This window comes from Metopolophium dirhodum, chromosome 5 (assembly GCF_019925205.1).
Source record: "Metopolophium dirhodum isolate CAU chromosome 5, ASM1992520v1, whole genome shotgun sequence".
Classification (NCBI taxonomy): domain Eukaryota; kingdom Metazoa; phylum Arthropoda; class Insecta; order Hemiptera; family Aphididae; genus Metopolophium; species Metopolophium dirhodum.
Window position 1 is genome coordinate 31,826,832 of NC_083564.1, and position 19,634 is coordinate 31,846,465.

The 19,634-nt window shown below is 29.7% G+C and overlaps 3 protein-coding genes across 11 annotated transcripts in view; 2 read left to right on the forward strand and 1 right to left on the reverse strand.

Annotated features, from left to right (window-relative positions):
• The first annotated feature begins 29 nt into the window (after positions 1 to 29).
• On the forward strand, positions 30 to 3,675 carry LOC132944524 (proline-, glutamic acid- and leucine-rich protein 1-like). 2 transcript variants are annotated; one of them, XM_061013916.1, is made up of 13 exons: positions 30 to 132; positions 211 to 331; positions 401 to 485; positions 749 to 858; positions 1,022 to 1,093; positions 1,172 to 1,384; positions 1,458 to 1,615; positions 1,699 to 1,884; positions 1,989 to 2,105; positions 2,182 to 2,326; positions 2,409 to 2,594; positions 2,656 to 2,868; positions 2,952 to 3,675. In XM_061013916.1, exons 2-13 carry the CDS (start codon positions 305 to 307, stop codon positions 3,564 to 3,566), a joined length of 2,127 nt encoding a protein of 708 aa, XP_060869899.1. In that variant the 5' UTR covers positions 30 to 132; positions 211 to 304; the 3' UTR covers positions 3,567 to 3,675. The 2 variants fall into 2 exon arrangements, with proteins under 2 accessions (XP_060869899.1, XP_060869898.1); XM_061013915.1 differs by lacking the exon at positions 30 to 132 and having other exon boundaries at positions 139 to 331.
• A 1,976-nt stretch (positions 3,676 to 5,651) lies between these two features.
• LOC132944525 (eukaryotic translation initiation factor 2A) lies at positions 5,652 to 11,424 on the reverse strand. 2 transcript variants are annotated; one of them, XM_061013917.1, is made up of 12 exons: positions 11,200 to 11,424; positions 10,987 to 11,131; positions 10,812 to 10,930; positions 10,298 to 10,397; positions 10,001 to 10,176; positions 7,840 to 7,919; positions 7,594 to 7,744; positions 7,321 to 7,491; positions 6,887 to 7,222; positions 6,702 to 6,788; positions 5,903 to 6,072; positions 5,652 to 5,822 (listed from the first exon to the last, which is right to left on the reverse strand). In XM_061013917.1, exons 1-12 carry the CDS (start codon positions 11,219 to 11,221, stop codon positions 5,697 to 5,699), a joined length of 1,683 nt encoding a protein of 560 aa, XP_060869900.1. In that variant the 5' UTR covers positions 11,222 to 11,424; the 3' UTR covers positions 5,652 to 5,696. The 2 variants fall into 2 exon arrangements, with proteins under 2 accessions (XP_060869900.1, XP_060869901.1); XM_061013918.1 differs by lacking the exons at positions 10,812 to 10,930; positions 11,200 to 11,424 and having other exon boundaries at positions 10,987 to 11,127.
• A 7,125-nt stretch (positions 11,425 to 18,549) lies between these two features.
• The window catches only part of LOC132945284 (histone-lysine N-methyltransferase 2C-like), a 34,499-nt gene continuing 33,414 nt past the window's right edge, over positions 18,550 to 19,634 (forward strand). For all 7 annotated transcript variants that reach the window (XM_061014980.1, XM_061014983.1, XM_061014984.1 and 4 more), the window contains exon 1: positions 18,550 to 18,981. The gene's annotated coding sequence lies outside the window, so the exon portion shown is untranslated. The remainder of the gene's footprint in view (positions 18,982 to 19,634) is intronic.

The window sequence follows — 19,634 nt, forward strand, 5'->3', positions numbered from 1 at the left end:
TCATAATATCTCAATTGCCAAAAATGAAATTAATCTATTCTGCGCTATTATCAATATGTTATTATCAACAAAAAAAGTTTCCGATGAGTGATAAGCACGGACTACAGCACGTGTAGTATAATATTGTTATAGGTATGTTATAGTAATTACTTATTACCAAATACTTTAAAATTTAAATACTTATTTAAAGTATTTGTTATTACTTATTAGTGAGTGCGCATTGGATTTTCTTGTCGTTTCGCTTCGCCTTCTGAAAAGGAGTTCCTCGTTGGACGTGAAAATAGCCACAGCGTTATTGCATAAAATGAATTCGCTAGTCGCATCGTTAAAGGTCTTACAATAAAATAGTTTTCATAACTATACGGTTGTATATTATAATTGACATTTTATATTTTCATAGGCCGATGGAGCAGTTAACTGGTTTCAGAAACGTTTGAACAATGCTGTTAATTATGGACTTTCTTCTGAAGAATGCAATATGTTTGGTAAAAATTTAAAATCAACTATAATAGTATAACGACCTAATGGTTTATAGTTAACGTCCGTCAAATTGTTTAATCTCTGTGCCTTAAATATAATAATGCTCAATTTCAAATATTTTAAAAAGAAAATAATAATAGTAAGATAGATAGAAAGTAATAATAGTTAGATCAAAAAGATTATAATTGTTGTCTAAACCAATTCGGATATAGACATATAGTTATTAAAGTAGTATCCAATGATAATTTAGGTTATATACTTTTTTCAGACATTTTTATTACATCAACTTTGGCTGATGTTGACATAAAAAAGCAGATGATCAATATAGTACTTCCAACATTTTTTGATAACTTAATATCAAGGAATGTCAATAAATTGGTAAGAATTCTAAATTATTTATGTTATTACAATCGCTAGCATTGACTTATATTTTATTTAAATATTAATTCCTATATCTTAAATGGACTTGCTTTTGATTTCTTGTACCATTTAATTATAGAATAAAACATATAAATTATTGTACTTCAATTTGTTTGTATAGACTATAGATGCACAAGCAACTCTAATAAGATTGTTTATTAAATATTATGGAGGAACATGCAATCAGTTCAAGGTATCATTTTATTCATTCATTTATTTTTGATAACTGAACTAGCTTACTTAATGTATTTGTACAAATATTTTGTTATAGAATGCATTGGATAAATTTACAACTAAAACACTAAGCGAGTATTTTAATGAAAATAATATTGTTTTCAAAGTGACAAAATATCTTGCTTTATATCCTCAATGTGGTGGTCGTGGGCAACAAGGTATACATCATGCTGAAGCTTGGACTTGTCAATTTAATGATTATTTATACTCTGCCAACTATTTTTTGAATCAACTGTATACTAATGTTAATGTAAGAAACATTTATTTAATTAATTTGCAAAATTTAAATACGTCTTGTATCTCTATTCATTGTTGATGATTAGTTCTTCTTTGGAACGGATGTGACTGATAATTATGAAGGAAAATTTGATGTGTCAATTTTTAAATTATCTGAACTTACACAAATGACTCCTAAAGAACGTTATGAAAAGTTGACATCATTATTTATATTTTTCAATACAGCAATTCAATCAATGTTGTTGTAAGAATACATCTCAGTGTATACATACACATTTACATACTTATAATTTATAATACAGATTAAAAGTGTAATATTATTTATAGGTCCATGTTTTCTACAGTCAAACATTTTGATTCTAATAAAGTTATTCAATTTGCTCTTTGTACTTTATCTGTTACTTCGGAAAAACTTAATGCTACAATGATTACTGAAGATGTCATTGCATTGGAGTCTGTTTTATGGAAATTACACTCTTCTGCCATCAAAACAATTTCAGCTCTTATTAAATGGTATACATTATTTACTTTGTGTTTAAAAGTATATTTTTTTTCTTGTAGATTCATTGTTTTTAAACTTTATTGCAAAATAATAAATTATGACATTCATTTTACAGTTGTGGAAGGATTTTAATACCTCAAGGAACATTAATTTGTCGTATTTTAATACAATCATTAAACATGACACATTTTAATTCATCAAATACTCAATATGGTACCACAAGATCTAAATTGTAAGTTATATTTTTATATATCTTATTAGTATTAATGTTGTAATTATTGACAATGTTTTATTTAATTTGTATTCAGGCAACAGCGTGTGTTAACATATCAAGTTCTATGCTCGTGGCTAGCTGTAGCTGGGTCACAGAGTTCACTCGAATTGTTCAGTGAAAGCTTTACTTCTGGGATTTTATTTGATATCAAATTTGATAAACCATCACTAAATTTAGTTGTAAGTTTGTTAAATAAATGGTTATTTAATATTTATTAATCCTATTAAAATATTGTATTTAATACTAAACATTTCATTGAAGGTTGACAAACAAACAGGTAACAAAAAAAGAAAGAGTGGTGCTCTAAATCAAAAAATTATTAATCAACGCGATACAATTGTTATGCATGATTATCTTGCGAATAAAACTGTGTGTAATGAAGCTCATAAAACACTTCAATTATTTTTAAACACCTTGTCTTCAAATTTGAAAGTTCTACAATTCAAAGTATGTTAAATATTTATTTTTAAATAATTGTTTTATAATATTGTTAACATACATTTTTTAGATTTTTCAAAGTACAATCATGGGTTTGCTATTAGAAATTATTAAATGTCAACGACCAAATGATTTTCCTCTACCGTATTATGACGATTTGTGTCGTCTTAACTTGTACAAATCATTATTAGCTTTGATTATATCACCACATCCACAATGTATTACACATACATCTGTTGCATTACGTGTTTTTACTTTTGGTACAACTGATCGTAATGAAAAAGTAAGTATTTATGTATCATGTATTACTATACGTCTATACATTTTTTCATTACTTTAAATGTTTCTGATTTTATTGATATTCAGGTAAAAGAAGTCTGTAGATCATCATTAAGCGAGCTTGAACACATTATCCGTCCACGTAATGATACACTATTTTTCCCTCTTGAAAATGAAATAGAAATTCCGACATGTGCTCAAAATACTATACCAGAAAATAAAACTCATTTTTTAAATGAAATAGTTGAAGATTCGACTGTACCCATTAAAGTAAAAGAATTAAAAAATGCTCAATCAAATATAATTCCACAATCTACTCAAAGTAATATATCAGAGAACAAAACTGAAATAATAAATGAAATAGGGGAAGACTCTACTATACCCACTAAAGAAAAAGAAGTTAAAATTATTAATATTGAGAATGTCCAGTCCAATACAATTCCACAATCTGTACAAAACACTATCCCAGAAAACAAAATCAATATTTTCAATAAAATCGTTAAAGATTCAACTTTACCCATTGAAGTAAAGACATTGTTAGACAATGTTAATACTGAAAATGTTCAGCCAAATACTGTAATAGAATCTATGGATGCTGATAACAGTATGGATTCAAGCTCAGTTGACAAATCATTAATTAACAAAGATTCAGAGGATGAAGATTATACAGATATGCTGAATGACTTTATAGACAGTGATTAAGAATATAAACATAACTTTTATGACTCAGAATAAATTTTAAATATTTTATATTTTGCACTTGATAATATGTTATCACACCTTATAATTGAATATATATTATATTAGCTGATCCTGTGCACTTCGTTACCCGTTAAATGTACCAACTCTATATGACTCAAACTTTGTTAAATTCGTTATTTAATATTCGGTGTACGGTGTTCAAAATTTATCTTAACTTTTCTGATGCCTGGAATAAAAATTCTGATTTGCAGCAGTATATTATCAGGTAGGCAATCTACCTGCGCTAGATCGCGGACCCAGTGCGGTTTGTACGTAAGTGTATGATTTAACTCTAAAGTATCAAAGTTATACCAAGTTTATTTTGATATAATACGGCGGATTAATGTAATCAATTAATACATAGTCCTAACCTAACCTAAACGTACTAAATTCCGACGAATAAAAACCAAATTTAACTCTTTTTAAATTAGCCTATCTTCTTCACAGAGATCTGCACACAAACGTATATATTTTAATATGGGCTATAGCTGATCCTGCACACTTTGTGGCCCGTAAAAAATGACGACTCTTAAACAAATTGTGATTGTTCAACTTCTTTTTGGTGTAACTCACTGCAGTAAGTGCAACTCAGCGTCTCAGCCACCCTGGTAGGCAATGTGTGAAAATTCGATTTGATGCATGCTTGTACCTGATCTGCCCGATTAACCAATAGCAACCAATAATAAATACTATTTCTATTAATTATTTCTTCTATAACCAATAGCAATCATTTATAAACAAATATTTCCATCATAAATCTCAAAATCCCTGTTTGAGTATTTCTATTAATTGAATGTAGCGTGATGTTATATAGCCTATGACTTTCCTCAATGAATGGACTATCCAACAAAAAAATAATTTTTCAATTCGAACCAGTATAGCTTCTTTAAGCCCCTTACAGCCCTTTTTTTAGTAATAAAAAGTAGCCTATGTTTTTTCTCAGTGTCTAAACTATCTATGTACCAAATTTCATTTAAATCGGTTCTGTAGTTTCGGAGCCTATTCAATACAAACAATCAAATCTTTCCTCTTTATAATATTAGTATAGATTATACCTACATAACCTCAAGCAAAAACATTGATCTGGGTATTGTCATTATCTCATTCTATTTGATATTTAGTATTTTAGTGTCATATTTTATTTGTATTTGTATATATTTTTAATTTCAATGAAATTATAACATAAAAATGTTAGTTAAATTAGTGTATTCTTAATGATCTTGGCAACCTTAGTAATCCATAAAAATTAAAAAGTCACAATCAGCTAGTAGAATTTATCTTCCAAATTTTTGTAATTAAAATTTTCAACCAGAATCTGTGGTATATTTAAAATATGTATAAGTATAAATTGGATCTTTTCATGATAACTAATTGCTAAACCCTTACTAAGGCAATTTAGTTGTTTGTATCAGAACAAATTTTTTTGATAATCCAGGCTCTAGCAGTATTATAGTATACATGGCTAAATGGTTCATTATATGTACAGTACTATAATACTATAAAAGAGAATACTATACTAACGCCAACAAGAGAACGCTTCTGGGCGGCGACCAAAATTTGTCCGATCTTGCGCATTTCTACCACTTAACCTTCCCGAACGCTGGCCGCCGGTTGTGTGTAGCAAGTGGGGGAATTTATGGCGGCGACCAGATGATAGAGTGGGAGAAATTTGGGTACGATACCACGGAGCTCAGTCATTTGAATGTACAAACGAGAAGTGCTCTCTCGGTGGCATTAGCATAGTAGAAAATCAATAGTTAATAATATAAAACAAAAATTTAGCGGGACAAAGTGGACCAAGGTGCCGGTTTGAACCTCGGTCTCGGGCGGCACTTTACTTCGAGCAGTCACAGTGTGTGAAGAGAGTGGCGGCCTCCCCCACCCGGGCATGGTAGATAACTACGGGTGCCCACTTGAAAATTTTGCCAAACACAAAACGTGTTCCTCCAACCGTTCCCTACCGTTCCAAAAACCCTACAGTACCATTCTACAGCTAATGGCCTCAGTTGCCGAGCTAAAGACCAATAAAAAAAAAAAAAAACAGTAATTTAGATATTTGTTTTTGTTTTTATTAAATATAATAATTTTTTATTACAACTGCAGTTGTTTCAGTTCAGCTAATAAACCATTTTCAAGTTTTAATCTTGCCATTTGATTGTTATCCAATTCTTTACCTGAAGATTGTAAAGTTTTGAAACGATTGATGCTTTTTAAATCCTGAAAGACAACCGATACAGAAGTATTATTTAATAATTACAATGTCTAACGAATAATAAAATAACAGTTATAAAACATACAGATTGAATTTTTTTAATCCTTAATTGTTTTTCGTTATCTTTGGGTTCATCAATTGTTTTTACAGCATTTTGTTTATCGTCGTTTGAGTCTTCTACATCTTGCATTTGCTTTGCTTGTCGTTTAGCTTCACGTTTCTTTTTCATCTTTAAATAAGCTTTTGATTGGTTTTCTAAAAATTTTATTAGATTTAAAATTTGTACATTTTGTAGATTATTACTGTTAATTAATCATAATTATAATTTAACCGAAGTACTTGAAACATCCTAGATTTAATAAAAATCTTTTTTGTTATTTCATATTTATCTGTTATTACTTATTACATTAAAAACAAAAAATTAACCATATTTCTTATGAGGACGTCGCACCTGCATGTGTTGTTCCGTCTTACACACCTACAACATAGCAAATTTTCGTTCGCTAGTTTAAATAGGGTACTGTCAGTTTTGATATAACAGTGGATTGATCTATTATTAAACTTATAAGTAACAACATTATATGTGTTGGTTTTTTTAAGATGTTTAATTTTTAAGTGAGATATGAGTATGTAAAACATTGATATTTGAAAATGCTCATAATACACTTAAAAATTCAAATGTTGTAAAAACCAACAAGAGAACACAGATAATATTGTTGCCTGAAAGTTTGATAATAGGTCAAATCACTCTTAATATCAAAACTGTCAGCACACTATTGAAAGTGGTAAAAGAAAATTTGCTATATTGTCCGGGTGTAAGATCAAGACAACACAAACTGTTGCGACGTCCTTTGAACATGATTACACGATAAATAAAATCATACTTGTTTCTAACGATGAATCTTCATGTAAGCTAGTGGGTTTAAAATCAGAATTTCGGGCATGCGGTGGCCGATAAACTTGTTTAGAAGCTGCAAGTTAGAAAAACAAAAAGGAATTAGATTTAATAATAAGGTTAATATGTATTTAAGTATTTATAAATATTACAATAATGATTAAAATAACTTACCAATTGGTTGACTAGAAGCAATTCCTTCAACAGCTTTGAAAACTATGTTGGGTGTTTTAAAAGTACCTTGAGGATAATTTTGCCAAACAACTTGATATAGTTCATCTTTTCCCCAAGGTTTTTCATGTAGTAATGCACCACTATAGTGCCAAATTTTATAGCCATTACTTACTTTTAGTCGTGGTGCAGTTGTAGCTGTTACAAAATGTTTACCATCCGGAGACCATTGAAGAAATGTAGTATCTGGTATTTCTATTTTTTTAATCTTTTTCTTGCCATTTATATCCCATAACTCTGCATTTCCTTGCACGTTACCAAACCCAGCTAAGAGAAGAAGTATTTATAGAGTTAAAGAAATTTATATACATATTCTACATACTTAATTATTTTTTAAATTTAAATTTAATAATCATATTTTGATATATAAAGGATATTATTCCCAAATGGATTGTAGTAGACAGCATTAAATGTTCCAGTTCCAAATTCTATTACTGGGTCGCACTTTAAATTATATAAAGTTGCTTTTGCTGGCATAAAACCATAGATAACACAGAATTCATTTGAAGATGGACTCCAGGCAGCATTATATAAAGGGCCTTCTTTATCTAAATTGTAGAAAATCAAAATTAATACATTTTTAAAAATATTTAAATGTAAAATATATATAATATTAAATTACAACAAAAATGTAATATTAAATTACTTACTCACTATAACCTGGGAAGTGTCTCCTTTTGAAGTTATCAGATGTAGACCTTGTTTACCATAATACGATGCTCCTGTTTTGTCTACATCGGTACTTGTTAACATTAATGATGCTGTTCCTTTCTGGTTCCAAAATATTTCTACTCTATCAGCCTAAATATTTACAAATTATGAATTATGATATAAATATTATTAAGTGTAATCTTAATCTTTATCTTCTTGAAAAATAAATAAAAAAATAGTTATACCTGAAAAAAACTTTTATTGGCAACAATTGTATTAAAATCTGGATATTGAAATAGACGACCATTAGAAGGGCCAGTTTTAGCTAAAATAACAAATTTTAATTGTTGTTATAAATTGTGTATCATTATAATAGAGAGATTTACTTAATAATTATTAAAATAACCAAGCTATCAATTCAAAACCCAAATTATTATTTTAGATTCTGAGCGGAGCTATGAATGTATTGATTTTACAATGATGTGTTTTTTTATTTTTGTGTCTGTAGTAGTCGAAATAATGCTTCGATTTTCAACTTCAGTATCTTATTCGATGGGAAAGTAAATCTAGTTGGTACTTTAGGGTGGTCAAAATTTAAAATTCCCAATAGTTTTCAAAAGAGCCCAGAAAAACAAAATAAAAATTAAGGAAAAACGGGAATTTTTACGCAAAATCGAATATTAGTTTTTGATGTAACTTTAAAACAAATGTACGTATACATGAATTTTTCACTGGTTGTTTATATTTGCATTTTCTATATACGATAAAATTTTCAAAATATTTTTATTTGTTTTCAACTGTTTAGAAACATTTTCTGGTTTCCAATCTTTTTTTCTATAAATGTCAATAAAACTTTATTTGTTGGGTAAAAAAGCGTGATTAATGGAAGGCTCCTGATATAGCAGTTAAAATTATTAAAAATACATAGGCATAATTTTTTTTTATAAGCATTTTAAGTTCAAATTTTGACAAAATTTATCAAATTTAAAGTTTAATAATTATTTTGTAGTTAAAAATGTATAAAATGTTTAACTTTTATGGCTAAGGATTTAAAATTTAAAACAAGGCTCCGCGTAAATAGGTTATATATAAATTACTTTATTCACAATAATATAATCAAATATACTTAGTAATATCATAGGCTGACTGACCGTTTTCACTCAGAACTGTTTTTCTTATACAATGATATTATATCATTGAATTTAAACACCATCCATTACAGTGACCCAATTGTAACCTACTGTACAGCAGAGCGACATCCACATACCCATCTTTTTAATATTGGGTCTTAGGGTCTTTTATTAAGGGAATTCTGCCCAGTGATTTTCTGTCTTTGTCCAACAGACGCGTGATGTACCAATTGATATGGAGAAGGAATTAGAATACTGAAAACAGATTTGAATTTGTTGTCAAATCTTTTTGAATTTGACTTTCCCTTATTTTTGATATTATCTCCTAAATTCCTCTAAAAATGTTATATTAAAAAAAGATTAATTTAAAAATTGACATATTTTAAATTTTGAAGTTGAAAGCAAAAAATTAAATGTTGATTTCAAGTAGACTTGATGACAAAATCAAATCTGTTTTGAGAATTCTTATCGCTTCATTAGATCAATTGGTATGTTTGGCAAAGAACCCGTCTAATATTCTATGTTGCGTGTATGTTAGGAGTAGATGGAAAATCCCCTTAAGAAGACTTCACACCCGCATGTGTTGTATCCACCGTCTTACACACATACGACATAGACAAAGCGCGTTTGTGCAGTCCGAGTAGAACTAGCTCAATTTTTATGTCAGAACAAAAACACCTACTACAAAATTAAAAGATGACAATATTTTGTAGGGCAATGTGTTTTTTTTTAAAAAATTTAAATTTTGAAAAGTTAAAGGTATTTTAAAAATATTGAAATTGTTGCTATTTCTAAACGATATTAGGAACATTATATTGGATATAATGGAAAAAACGCAACAACTTACCCTCAGAAATATTGTCGCAATTCAATTTTATAATAGGTATTTATACTCTAGAACCAAAATTGAGTGAGTTCTACTCAGACTGCGTAAACGCGTTTTGTCCATGTTGTACGAGCGTAAGACGGAGACAACACATGCGGGTGTGACGTCCTCTTAATATAATTTAGGTTAAAACATGTTAACTGTTCCCCCAAATATATCTTTATTCAGACTGAAATTTTATAATACAAAATAATTTACTGCATACACATTACATATAAATCTTATTTCAGTTTATATAAGACTAATGACTATAATTGTATTACATTAGTTTGATGTTTAGTTTTTGGTTACAGTGTTGTACATATCATTTTAATTAATTGCATTAACAAAATGTCAACAAATAGAATTAATAATTACTAATTAATTAATTAATACAAGTTATTCAAGTACCTGGAATAAAGCAAAGAATATTAAGTGGTTGATTTCCTGGAGATATTGAATAATTATTGAGTTTAAGTCCTTTAATTCTATGTACAATATTATCAAAATTAGAATTTTCGTAAAATAATACATCGCCATTCAAAAACCGAGCACAAATTTTTTCATCAGAAGACCACTGTGGAGTCCTATAAAAGACAAAAATATTATACAAATAAAATAATGGGCTGATTTATTTTGCATGAATACATAAATAAATATTATTCCAAAATGTTTTTAAATTATTATGATAATCATAATATATTTTACCAAAGTTTATAATCTCTGTATTCTAAACTTTTCACTAGTTGTCCATCAGCCGTTTTTATAATGTGCACATTAGGACTGCCTTTTGGATTACTTGGTGTGGCTGTAAATATTGAAGAAATAGAATTATATTATATTCATATAAATATAGATAAATTAAAAAGACATCATGCCAATGTTAGATATCTGACTGGAATGTTGAACAGGAAAAAACACTGGTAAGTGGTCCTTTATATTTTTTTGATTAAAATTATAATTTAGATACAACTTAAATATTTTTTTTATACCTGATTTTTAAAGTATTTTAACAATGTATGATACATATTCATTATTCACCAACTTAATTTTCTATATTCTGTGTGATAGCCAGAGATAATAACTTATGGTTTGATATCCCCTTAAAAAAGCACTCATTATTTTGCAGTGGCCTGGTCTAGACTAGGAGTAATAGAAACTCAAATCTCATCACCACAAAATAGTGAGTATACTGTTTATAAATATATAATTTTCTATTTACTCATAAATGGCTCATAAACGATCAAAAAAGTTCCTTTACTGCTATATGCTAATTGTGCGGCTTTTGGATAGTCAACTTCAGCAATAGTCTTCCAATCAGAAGTTTTAACAATTACGACCCTTACAGAAAATATGTGGTCAGAACATTTTTTGAAAATTATCAGTCTAAAACTTACTTGGAATTATTAATCCAAGCAAAATGTTTTCCATTCGGACTGAACAACATAAACTTGCATGTCGATGAGACATCCGATGGAAATTTAGAGACTGGATCATATGGGGATTCACTCTGGTACAGTGTCAAAGCTGTAGAGCCTCGGACTAAAAAATATGGAAAAAATGTTATTACCATTATACACACATAATGATATTATATAATTTAGAATTACCTGCTATATTAGGAATAGCCATATTAATTTAAATTTGAAATATGAACTTTTGATAAATATCAATTACAAAAAAAGTTCAATAACAGAATGTATGAACGCTCTTAGATACTCATTATCAAAAATCGCACTAATAACATAATAAAAAAGAATAAAATAATATTAAAGTATACAACAAAAAAAAAAAATTAAAAAGGTTAATCTAAAATTATTATCAAAATTCAAAATTTAATTTCCAAATATTTATTATTTTTATATTACATAGATTTTTTTGTTGTTGAGGTTAATTTTCAAGGAGTATAGAAAATTAGAATCAGTGTGACCTATTGAGCTTTCATATAATATATTTTTTATTTGTTCTATGAGTTGACTTTTTAAATATCAAGTCATAGAATATACCTACTATTATAATAATACTATAATCAGGGCCGTTCTTAGAGGGGGGCGAGCAAGGCCCAGGTCCTGGGCCTCGCACTTTTCATTTAAATTTGGTGGCCTCGCGTTTGAAAAAAGTGGTAAAATTAGTTTTTGCCCTGTGCCTCGAAAACCCTAAGGGCGGCCCTGACTATAATTATAATATATTATACAATATATTCATTACTTAGGACTTGAGAAGGTACTGAGTAATCATGTATACCTACGTTCTACATAGTTCATAGAATTGAATTTAACAATTTAACAATAATGAATTACCTTTACCTAAGTACCTAACTGGCTAACTATAGTTAATGCTATCGGAGGTGCTAGAGTGGGCTTGCTGGAGCGCTAAGACTTTGGATAATACGAGTATTATAATAAGTAATAACTAGGGTTCGGATTTTAAGGCAAAAGCCTTTTTTTTAATAATAATAATAGAAAATAAAATAATTTTTATATAAAAATGTGTCATTTAATATGTGAACGATGACGCATTTTTTTTGTTGCCTTTTTTAGGTAGTTATTAGGCCTTTTTGCCCTTTTCACTTATAAATGCCTTTATTATGATTAATTGTCAATTGATTTGATAGTTTTATACATGACATACGTATTAAGGGTACAAATCAATAAGTTTTTCTGCATTTTCGTCTGTCTGCAACAGTGAACTCTAGCTATATACAGTATAGTCAGTTCAATGGTCTGCAATTATTATTAATGGGTTTTATTATCGGCGATATTTATCGATATCGCTAAATACTTTATCGAGTATTTGGTGTGGCCAGTTAATTTAACGTTTATAAAAGTACCACGATTAAAGATAGCTAGACAGTACTATCTTTAATCGTGAAAAGTACTCATACTAACCATCTATAGATTAAAATACGTTCATAATGCGTAGATACTAGATTCAAAATAGTTTCTTCAGTCCACCCCGATAACTTCCGTGTACGTAAAAAGATCATTTTCTATGTGCAAAAATATTTTAAGCCCATACCGTCAACGTCTTACTGAAGACAGTTCATATAAATTAAATGCTTTTTTTATTGATTATATTATTGCCCTTAAATCCGAACCCTAATAATAACTGTATATCCTATGATTTTTATGATAAGTCTCCCACACTGTACTCATTATTGTGAACACGGGGGCATGGACGCTTGGAATATATTTATAATTTGTCATAAAATAAATAAATAAATAATCAAATCGAACAGATAGTGATAAGTATAGCAATTAGCACTCACTTTCTCACTCAGCTGTTAGAAATAAGGTACATAAGAATTTATTCAAAATCTGATTTTGGGGATCTTTAAGTTCGCTTAAAGACCATATTTACATTTTACAAGTACCTACATAGGCGTAAATAGTGTTTGAAATTTTGAGGGGGGGCTGTACCTCAGGTCTATACTTGATATTCTTATATGATGCTTTTAAATTATAGTAGTAAAATCATTAGTTTTTGGGAAGGCTATATAAATTCTAGGGAGGGCTAAGCCCAAAAATGTTTGTATCATAATTAATAAGGCGCGTAATCTGTGGCGATATAAAATAATTTTTTTAATTAGAACTTATCAATACTTATCTGCTTTTACTACAATTTGTTAATCAATTGTTGATTTTATTGAAAATATTGACGCATTTAAATCGAAATTCGTATAGGTACGACTGTACAGTGTTCGATTAGTTTCCGAGTTCTTAAACTTTACTCACTAATATGAATTTCTAGTCCTTAATAATATATGAATTATAAAAAAGGTATATTTAGTCTTGGACTTAAATACATTTATACATGGATAATATAAAATATTAGACAGTTGGACAGGACGTTGACAATTTTTACAAATACATTTATATTAATTAATAATAAATTATTACTATAGATATAGTTTTTCAAATTTTCATAGTCTTCATAAATTCATATATCTTTTAAACCTATATAAGAATTTTTTATCAAGGACTATCATGTATATTTGTAAATATAGTCCTTGTTATTTTTTAAATGAGCTTAAAATTCTATTTTTTTAAAAAGAGGAAAATTAATAAAAAAAAAATTAGGTGAACAATGCATCGACCTTTGAGCATTGTGTTGGACACTTGGTAAATCACCCTGTTCCCTTTTAAATTATATTATTAATATTTTATCAATGTATTACTCTGTAATAATAATATCAAAAACATTTTATTTTATGATATTTATAACAAATATATATTTTTATATTTTTAATATTGCGATTTTCGATGATATTTTGTTCTGCAGTTACCTACAGTTTTAAATTTAATTCCTATCTCCATTTGGTAAATTGATAATATCATTGATTATAAATACTAGTATGGTATTATGTTCATATTATATTATAGCCTATAGGTAATGAATAATGAGAACACTATTGGAATCTTATAAGTTATATAACTATTATTAAACATCACCAATTAAAAAATATACGTCTTATTAGACATAGATAATATAATATACCTATATATGGCTGTATACATGGGCGAAATTAAAGGGGAGAGGCTAAGCCCTCTAGTTTCATCCGTAGCCCACCCCCCCCCCCCCCCAATAATCATTCCTCTTACGTGTTATTATTACATGTAGGGTGTACTGCAGTGTATATAGTGTATACTGTACATACACGATACACACCACACGCGTATAAGAAATCTAAATATTTTTCTAATAGGTTCCAATTTTTCATCACTGCGACACTGCAAATAGTAGGTATATTTAATATTTATGAGATGCATGAGATGCACATTTATGTTGTATAAAAAAAGAGATGTCAACGTTTATACAACCTTGAAATGTGACTTTTCCTAGCATTACCTATAATAATATGTATATATAGTTTGCTAGTTTAATGTTCTGTCGTTCTGTGTAGGTAGGTACTACACTACACTACTACAATTGAGACCAGTAGCGTATTAAAGTTTTTGTCATTGGGGGGAGGGGGGGTATGATTTTATCCAGTAGCCCCGCTTTTAAAGCTAGAGGCCTTAAGTTAGGATTCCGAAAAAATTTGCATATTATATACAGCCTATGGACTATGGGGGTGTTGATCCCCTTGATCCCCCCCTCCCAATAAATACGCCACTGACTGAAATTTACTATGCCTATACGCCGTTATACCTATTGTTTTTAAGTTATTACACAATATGTCAATATATGTTATTATATTCATTAAGATACAAAAAATAATAAAAAATCGTTACCTCTAGTACTTATTAAGTATAAATACAAGGTGGGTATGTGGATGTCGCTCTCCTGTAGAGTAGGTTACAAGTGGGTCACTGTAATGGATGGTGTTAAATTTAAATTCAATAATATAATATCATTGTATAAGAAAAACGATTCTGAGTGAAAACGGTCAGTCAGCCTATGATATTACTAAGTATATTTGATTATATTATTGTGAATAAAGTAATTTAAATATAACCTATTTATGTGGAGCCTTGTTTTAAATTTTCTATCCTTAGCAATAAAAGTTGAACATTTTATACATTTTTAACTACAAAATAATTATTAAACTTTAAATTTGATAAATTTTGTCAAAATTTGAACTTAAAATGCTTATAAAAAAAAAATTATGCTTATGTATTTTAGATTCTGAGTGAAACGATGAATGTATTGATTTTACAATGATGTGTGTTTTTTTTTTTATTTTTTTTTTTATTTTTTTTTTTATTTTTTTTTATTTTTTTTTTTATTTTTGTGTCTGTGTACACGATAAGTAGTCGAAATAATGCTTCGATTTTCGACTTCAGTATCTTGTTCGATGGGAAAGTGAATATCGTTGGTGCATTGGGGAGGTCAAAATTTTAATTTCCCAGTAGTTTTCAAAAGCGATGTGAAAAACAAAAGAAAAATTAAGGAAAAACGGGAATTTTTACGCAAAATCGATTTTTAACAAAATCGATTTTGGTTATTGGTGTAACTCTAAAACAAATGACCGTAGATGCATGAAATTTTCAATGGTTGTTTATATTTGCATTTTCTATACACAATACAATTTTGAAAATAATTTGACTTTTTTTGAACTGTTTACGGACATTGTCAGTTTTCAGTTTTTTTAAATTTTTTTTCTATAAATATCAATAAAATTTTATTTGTTGGGTAAAAAAGCTTGAAAATTTAATAGAAGGCTCCTAGGTTATTGTTTCAAAGGCAGATGAAAAAAATTAAAAATCCTTAGTCACAGTTTTTTTTTATACACGTTTAAAGTTCAAATCTTGAAAAAATACGGAAAAATCACGAAAATTTGCAAATTATTTTGAGTTAGAAATTCATAAAAAATTTTCTTTTTAAATCTAAGATTTTAAAATCTAATACAAGATTCCTCATAAGTTTGTCTAACTTTATCAAAAAAAAAATTTCTACAAGAAAGTCAAATTAAATTTTTATGAGCGTTTTAAATTCATATTTTTACAACATTAGATATTCACTCGATTTCTCATGTACCGATTTCCTTATTTTCTTGTAATTCAAAAACGAATAACTGTAGATACATGAAAATTTCACTGAATGTTTATATTAGCATTTCCTATACACCATACAATTTTGAAAATATTTTGACACTTTTTGAGCTGTTTACGGGCATTTTCAGTTTTCAATTTTTTTAGTTTTTTTTTCTATAAATATCAATAAAGTTTTATCTGTTGGTCCAAAAAGTGTAAAAATTTAATACAAGACTCCTGATATATTTTTACAATAGCAGTTGAAAAATATTGAAAATACATAGGCACAGTTTTTTTTTATAAGCATTTAAAGATCAAATTTGGACAGAATTTATCAAATTTATAATTTAATAATTATTTTGTAGTTAAAAATTTATAAAATGTTCAACTTTTATAGCTAAGGATTGAAAATTGAAAACAAGGCTCCACGTAAATAGGTTATTTATAAATTACTTTATTCACAATAATATCATCAAATATACTTGGTAATATCATAGGCTGACTGACCGTTTTCGCTCAGAATCGTTTTTCTTATACAATGATATTATATCATTGAATTCAAATTTAACACCATCCATTACAGTGACCCACTTGTAACCTACTGTACAGCAGAGCGACATCCACTTATCCACCTTTTTAATAATTTCAACTGCTATATTAGGAGCCTTGCATTAAATTTTCACGCTTTTTTACCCAATAAATAAAATTTTATTGATATTTATAGGAAAAAAAACTAAAAAAATTGAAAACTGACAATGTCCGTAAACAGCTCAAAGAGAGTCAAATTATTTTCAAAATTTTATCATGTATAGAAAATGCTAATACAAACATTCAGTGAAATTTTCAAGTATCTACAGTCATACGTTTTTTAATTACAACAAAATAAGAAAATCGTTACATGAGAAATCAATTGAATATCAAATGTTGTAAAAATATAAATTTCAAACGCTCATAAAAATTTAATTTGACCTTCTTGTAGACATTTTTTTTTTGATAAAGGTAGACAAACTTATGAGTATTCTTGTATTACATTTTCAAATGATAGATTTAAAAAGAAAAATTTTTATGAATTCACGACTCAAAATAATTTGCTAATTTTTCCGTATTTTGTCAAGATTTGAACTTTGAATGCTTAGATATTTCCTAGTGATAAAATTAAGCGAATACTAGGGTACTTATTACAAATTTGTGGAAATCTTAATATTATTGTTGTTGTATGTCTAGCCGGGGACACTGGAATTACACGTATTTAATTTATATATTTTGCAATCAAATAAATATTATAGGAATTATAATAGGAAACATGAAAATATTATTATTATAATATAATTTATAGGTACATATAATATTTATTAAATTCTAAATAAATTGAACGTCTTAAAAATATAAACGTAGTTCACGTTCACGTATTATTTGCAAAAAACGAGTGACGTTTACATAATCTTTCACTGTATATGAACGCGAACGCGTGAACGTGCGTTCATGAACGACGTTCTTTCCAAACACTGGTATTTTATAATTTACATATGATTGTACCTATACAATAAAAATAAAAATATAATATAAATATTATTTTATATTATTACATATTTATGTCTGTCAACATAATAATATCTGGTTAGTGGTTACGCGCTTTTTAAGATTCATATTTTATAAATTAATATCAGATAGGTATATTATGATATTATAACAAACAACAATAATACGGCGCTTACGCGCATTAGACATTTAGACCGTACGGCGCCGGCCCCGGCGCGTCACGCGTGTTTTGAGTTTTCGTTCCGAAAAGTGGACAATATTTATTAATTTTATTGTACATTTGTACGTTCTCTCAGCACCGTACTTTTTTGATCACTTAGTGTACAACAATAATATTTGGCTCAAAGTCAAAGTCCAGTTACGTCCAGCCGAGTTGCTTAAAAAATTGATTACATTTAATAGTTCACTAGAATAGTAACATTTAGTGGACCTATCACGGACCACTAAATCTTATTTAAGCTCACTATTGAATCATTAAAATATTAAATGTTAATTTCTAACCAAAACGCGGCAAATGACAGTTAATGACGGGATAGGTGGTCATAATTCTTAAAACAATTTGTCATCGTCCCACACTCACTACACTATAATATGTCTCTATAGGTGCGAAAGAGTCCAGAGTCCAGACACAGTACATTAGTCCTAGTATCGACTATTAGATATAGCCCATATTCATTGTCCAAATATTATTTTAAATTAAATTTTTAAATGAAATATTTTCGGTTTTAACGGATCCAGTGGAGTGTAGAGCTGTAGACCCATGCCAATGGCGGGGGGATCGGGGATCACCGTTGTTTTGCAAATCGCCGCCACTGCGGGCAATTTCTGAATTCTGAAAGGGGGGGGACGCGCGCACGATACGCCGCCCTCGTCGGGTTGGCAAGCCTGTCGGTTGGCCCGCGGTGGTACCAGGCTGTTGTCGATTTGTTTTGATTATCCGATAATGTGAAAAAATGTTTTTCTCGTTCCCGTAGGGCTACAGAAGTACAGTATAGTTTTCGTCGGTTTTCGTTCTCGCGTCGTTGTTCGCGCTCACCCGCGCGTTATCCGACGACAGCCGCCGCTGACGCTGCCGCCGCCGCCGCCGCCGCCGACTACGACGACGACGACGACGACGACGACGATCATCGCCGCGACAACGACGGCGACGCCTCGCTCCCGAGTGTGCCGACAGTTTCCGTCCTCCAGCCGCTTGCTCTTCGCGCCCATTCGCCATGTAAGAAGGAACCTCCGGTCAAAAGGCTCCTTGGCGTAACGGATATCGTCTCGCCTTCTACCGTTCCCGCTCGATTCCCGGGGCCAGAGCGTTCACCGCTTGTTCACCGCCGAATATTATGCGTTTTGGCTCGACCGCAGTCGCCGTCGATCAAACATAGAGTAAGTGGCTTGTTGCTGCCGTTGGAGGCTCGCGTGCGGATCGGTCGTTCGGTCGTAGGTACGTCAGGGCCGTAGGGTTGTACGTGACCGTTATCGCTGGGTTACCCCCGACCAATGGAGAGGGGAGACCCGGTGAACTTGACTCCCGCGTATTTCACTGCACGTCAAGCGGAATGCGCTTTTGGGAAATTTTTGCCCCTCCCCTTAAAGTCTGGTGGCTGGGTGTCTGCAACCCATCTCTGGTTCGTCTTTAAAAAATAGACGACTCTGTGCTCGTATACGGAGGCATCTGTGCTGCTGTGAATGTGGATTGTTTGCAACAGTCCGTATGTATCGGCTACCAATCTTGTGTCAGATGTAATGCATAGTTTGGGGTGCCGGACAAATTTATTTTTTGTTTGTATTGTTTATCATCCAATATTCTCAAATGTGCCCTAAAATATTGGACTGTAATTTTTCTTTTTAAACTTTCAGCTGTTTTTTTTAACTTTCAGAACTTTAATGATCAAATCAGATTGCCTTTAGTCTCATCTATATATTACTTTTGTTTGATTTTTCTTAAGTTGTATGCAACACAAAGTATTTTTTATTATAAAAATAAACAATTTCATACATCAATGCACTTTGATACGTTGGTACCTATAAAGTATAGA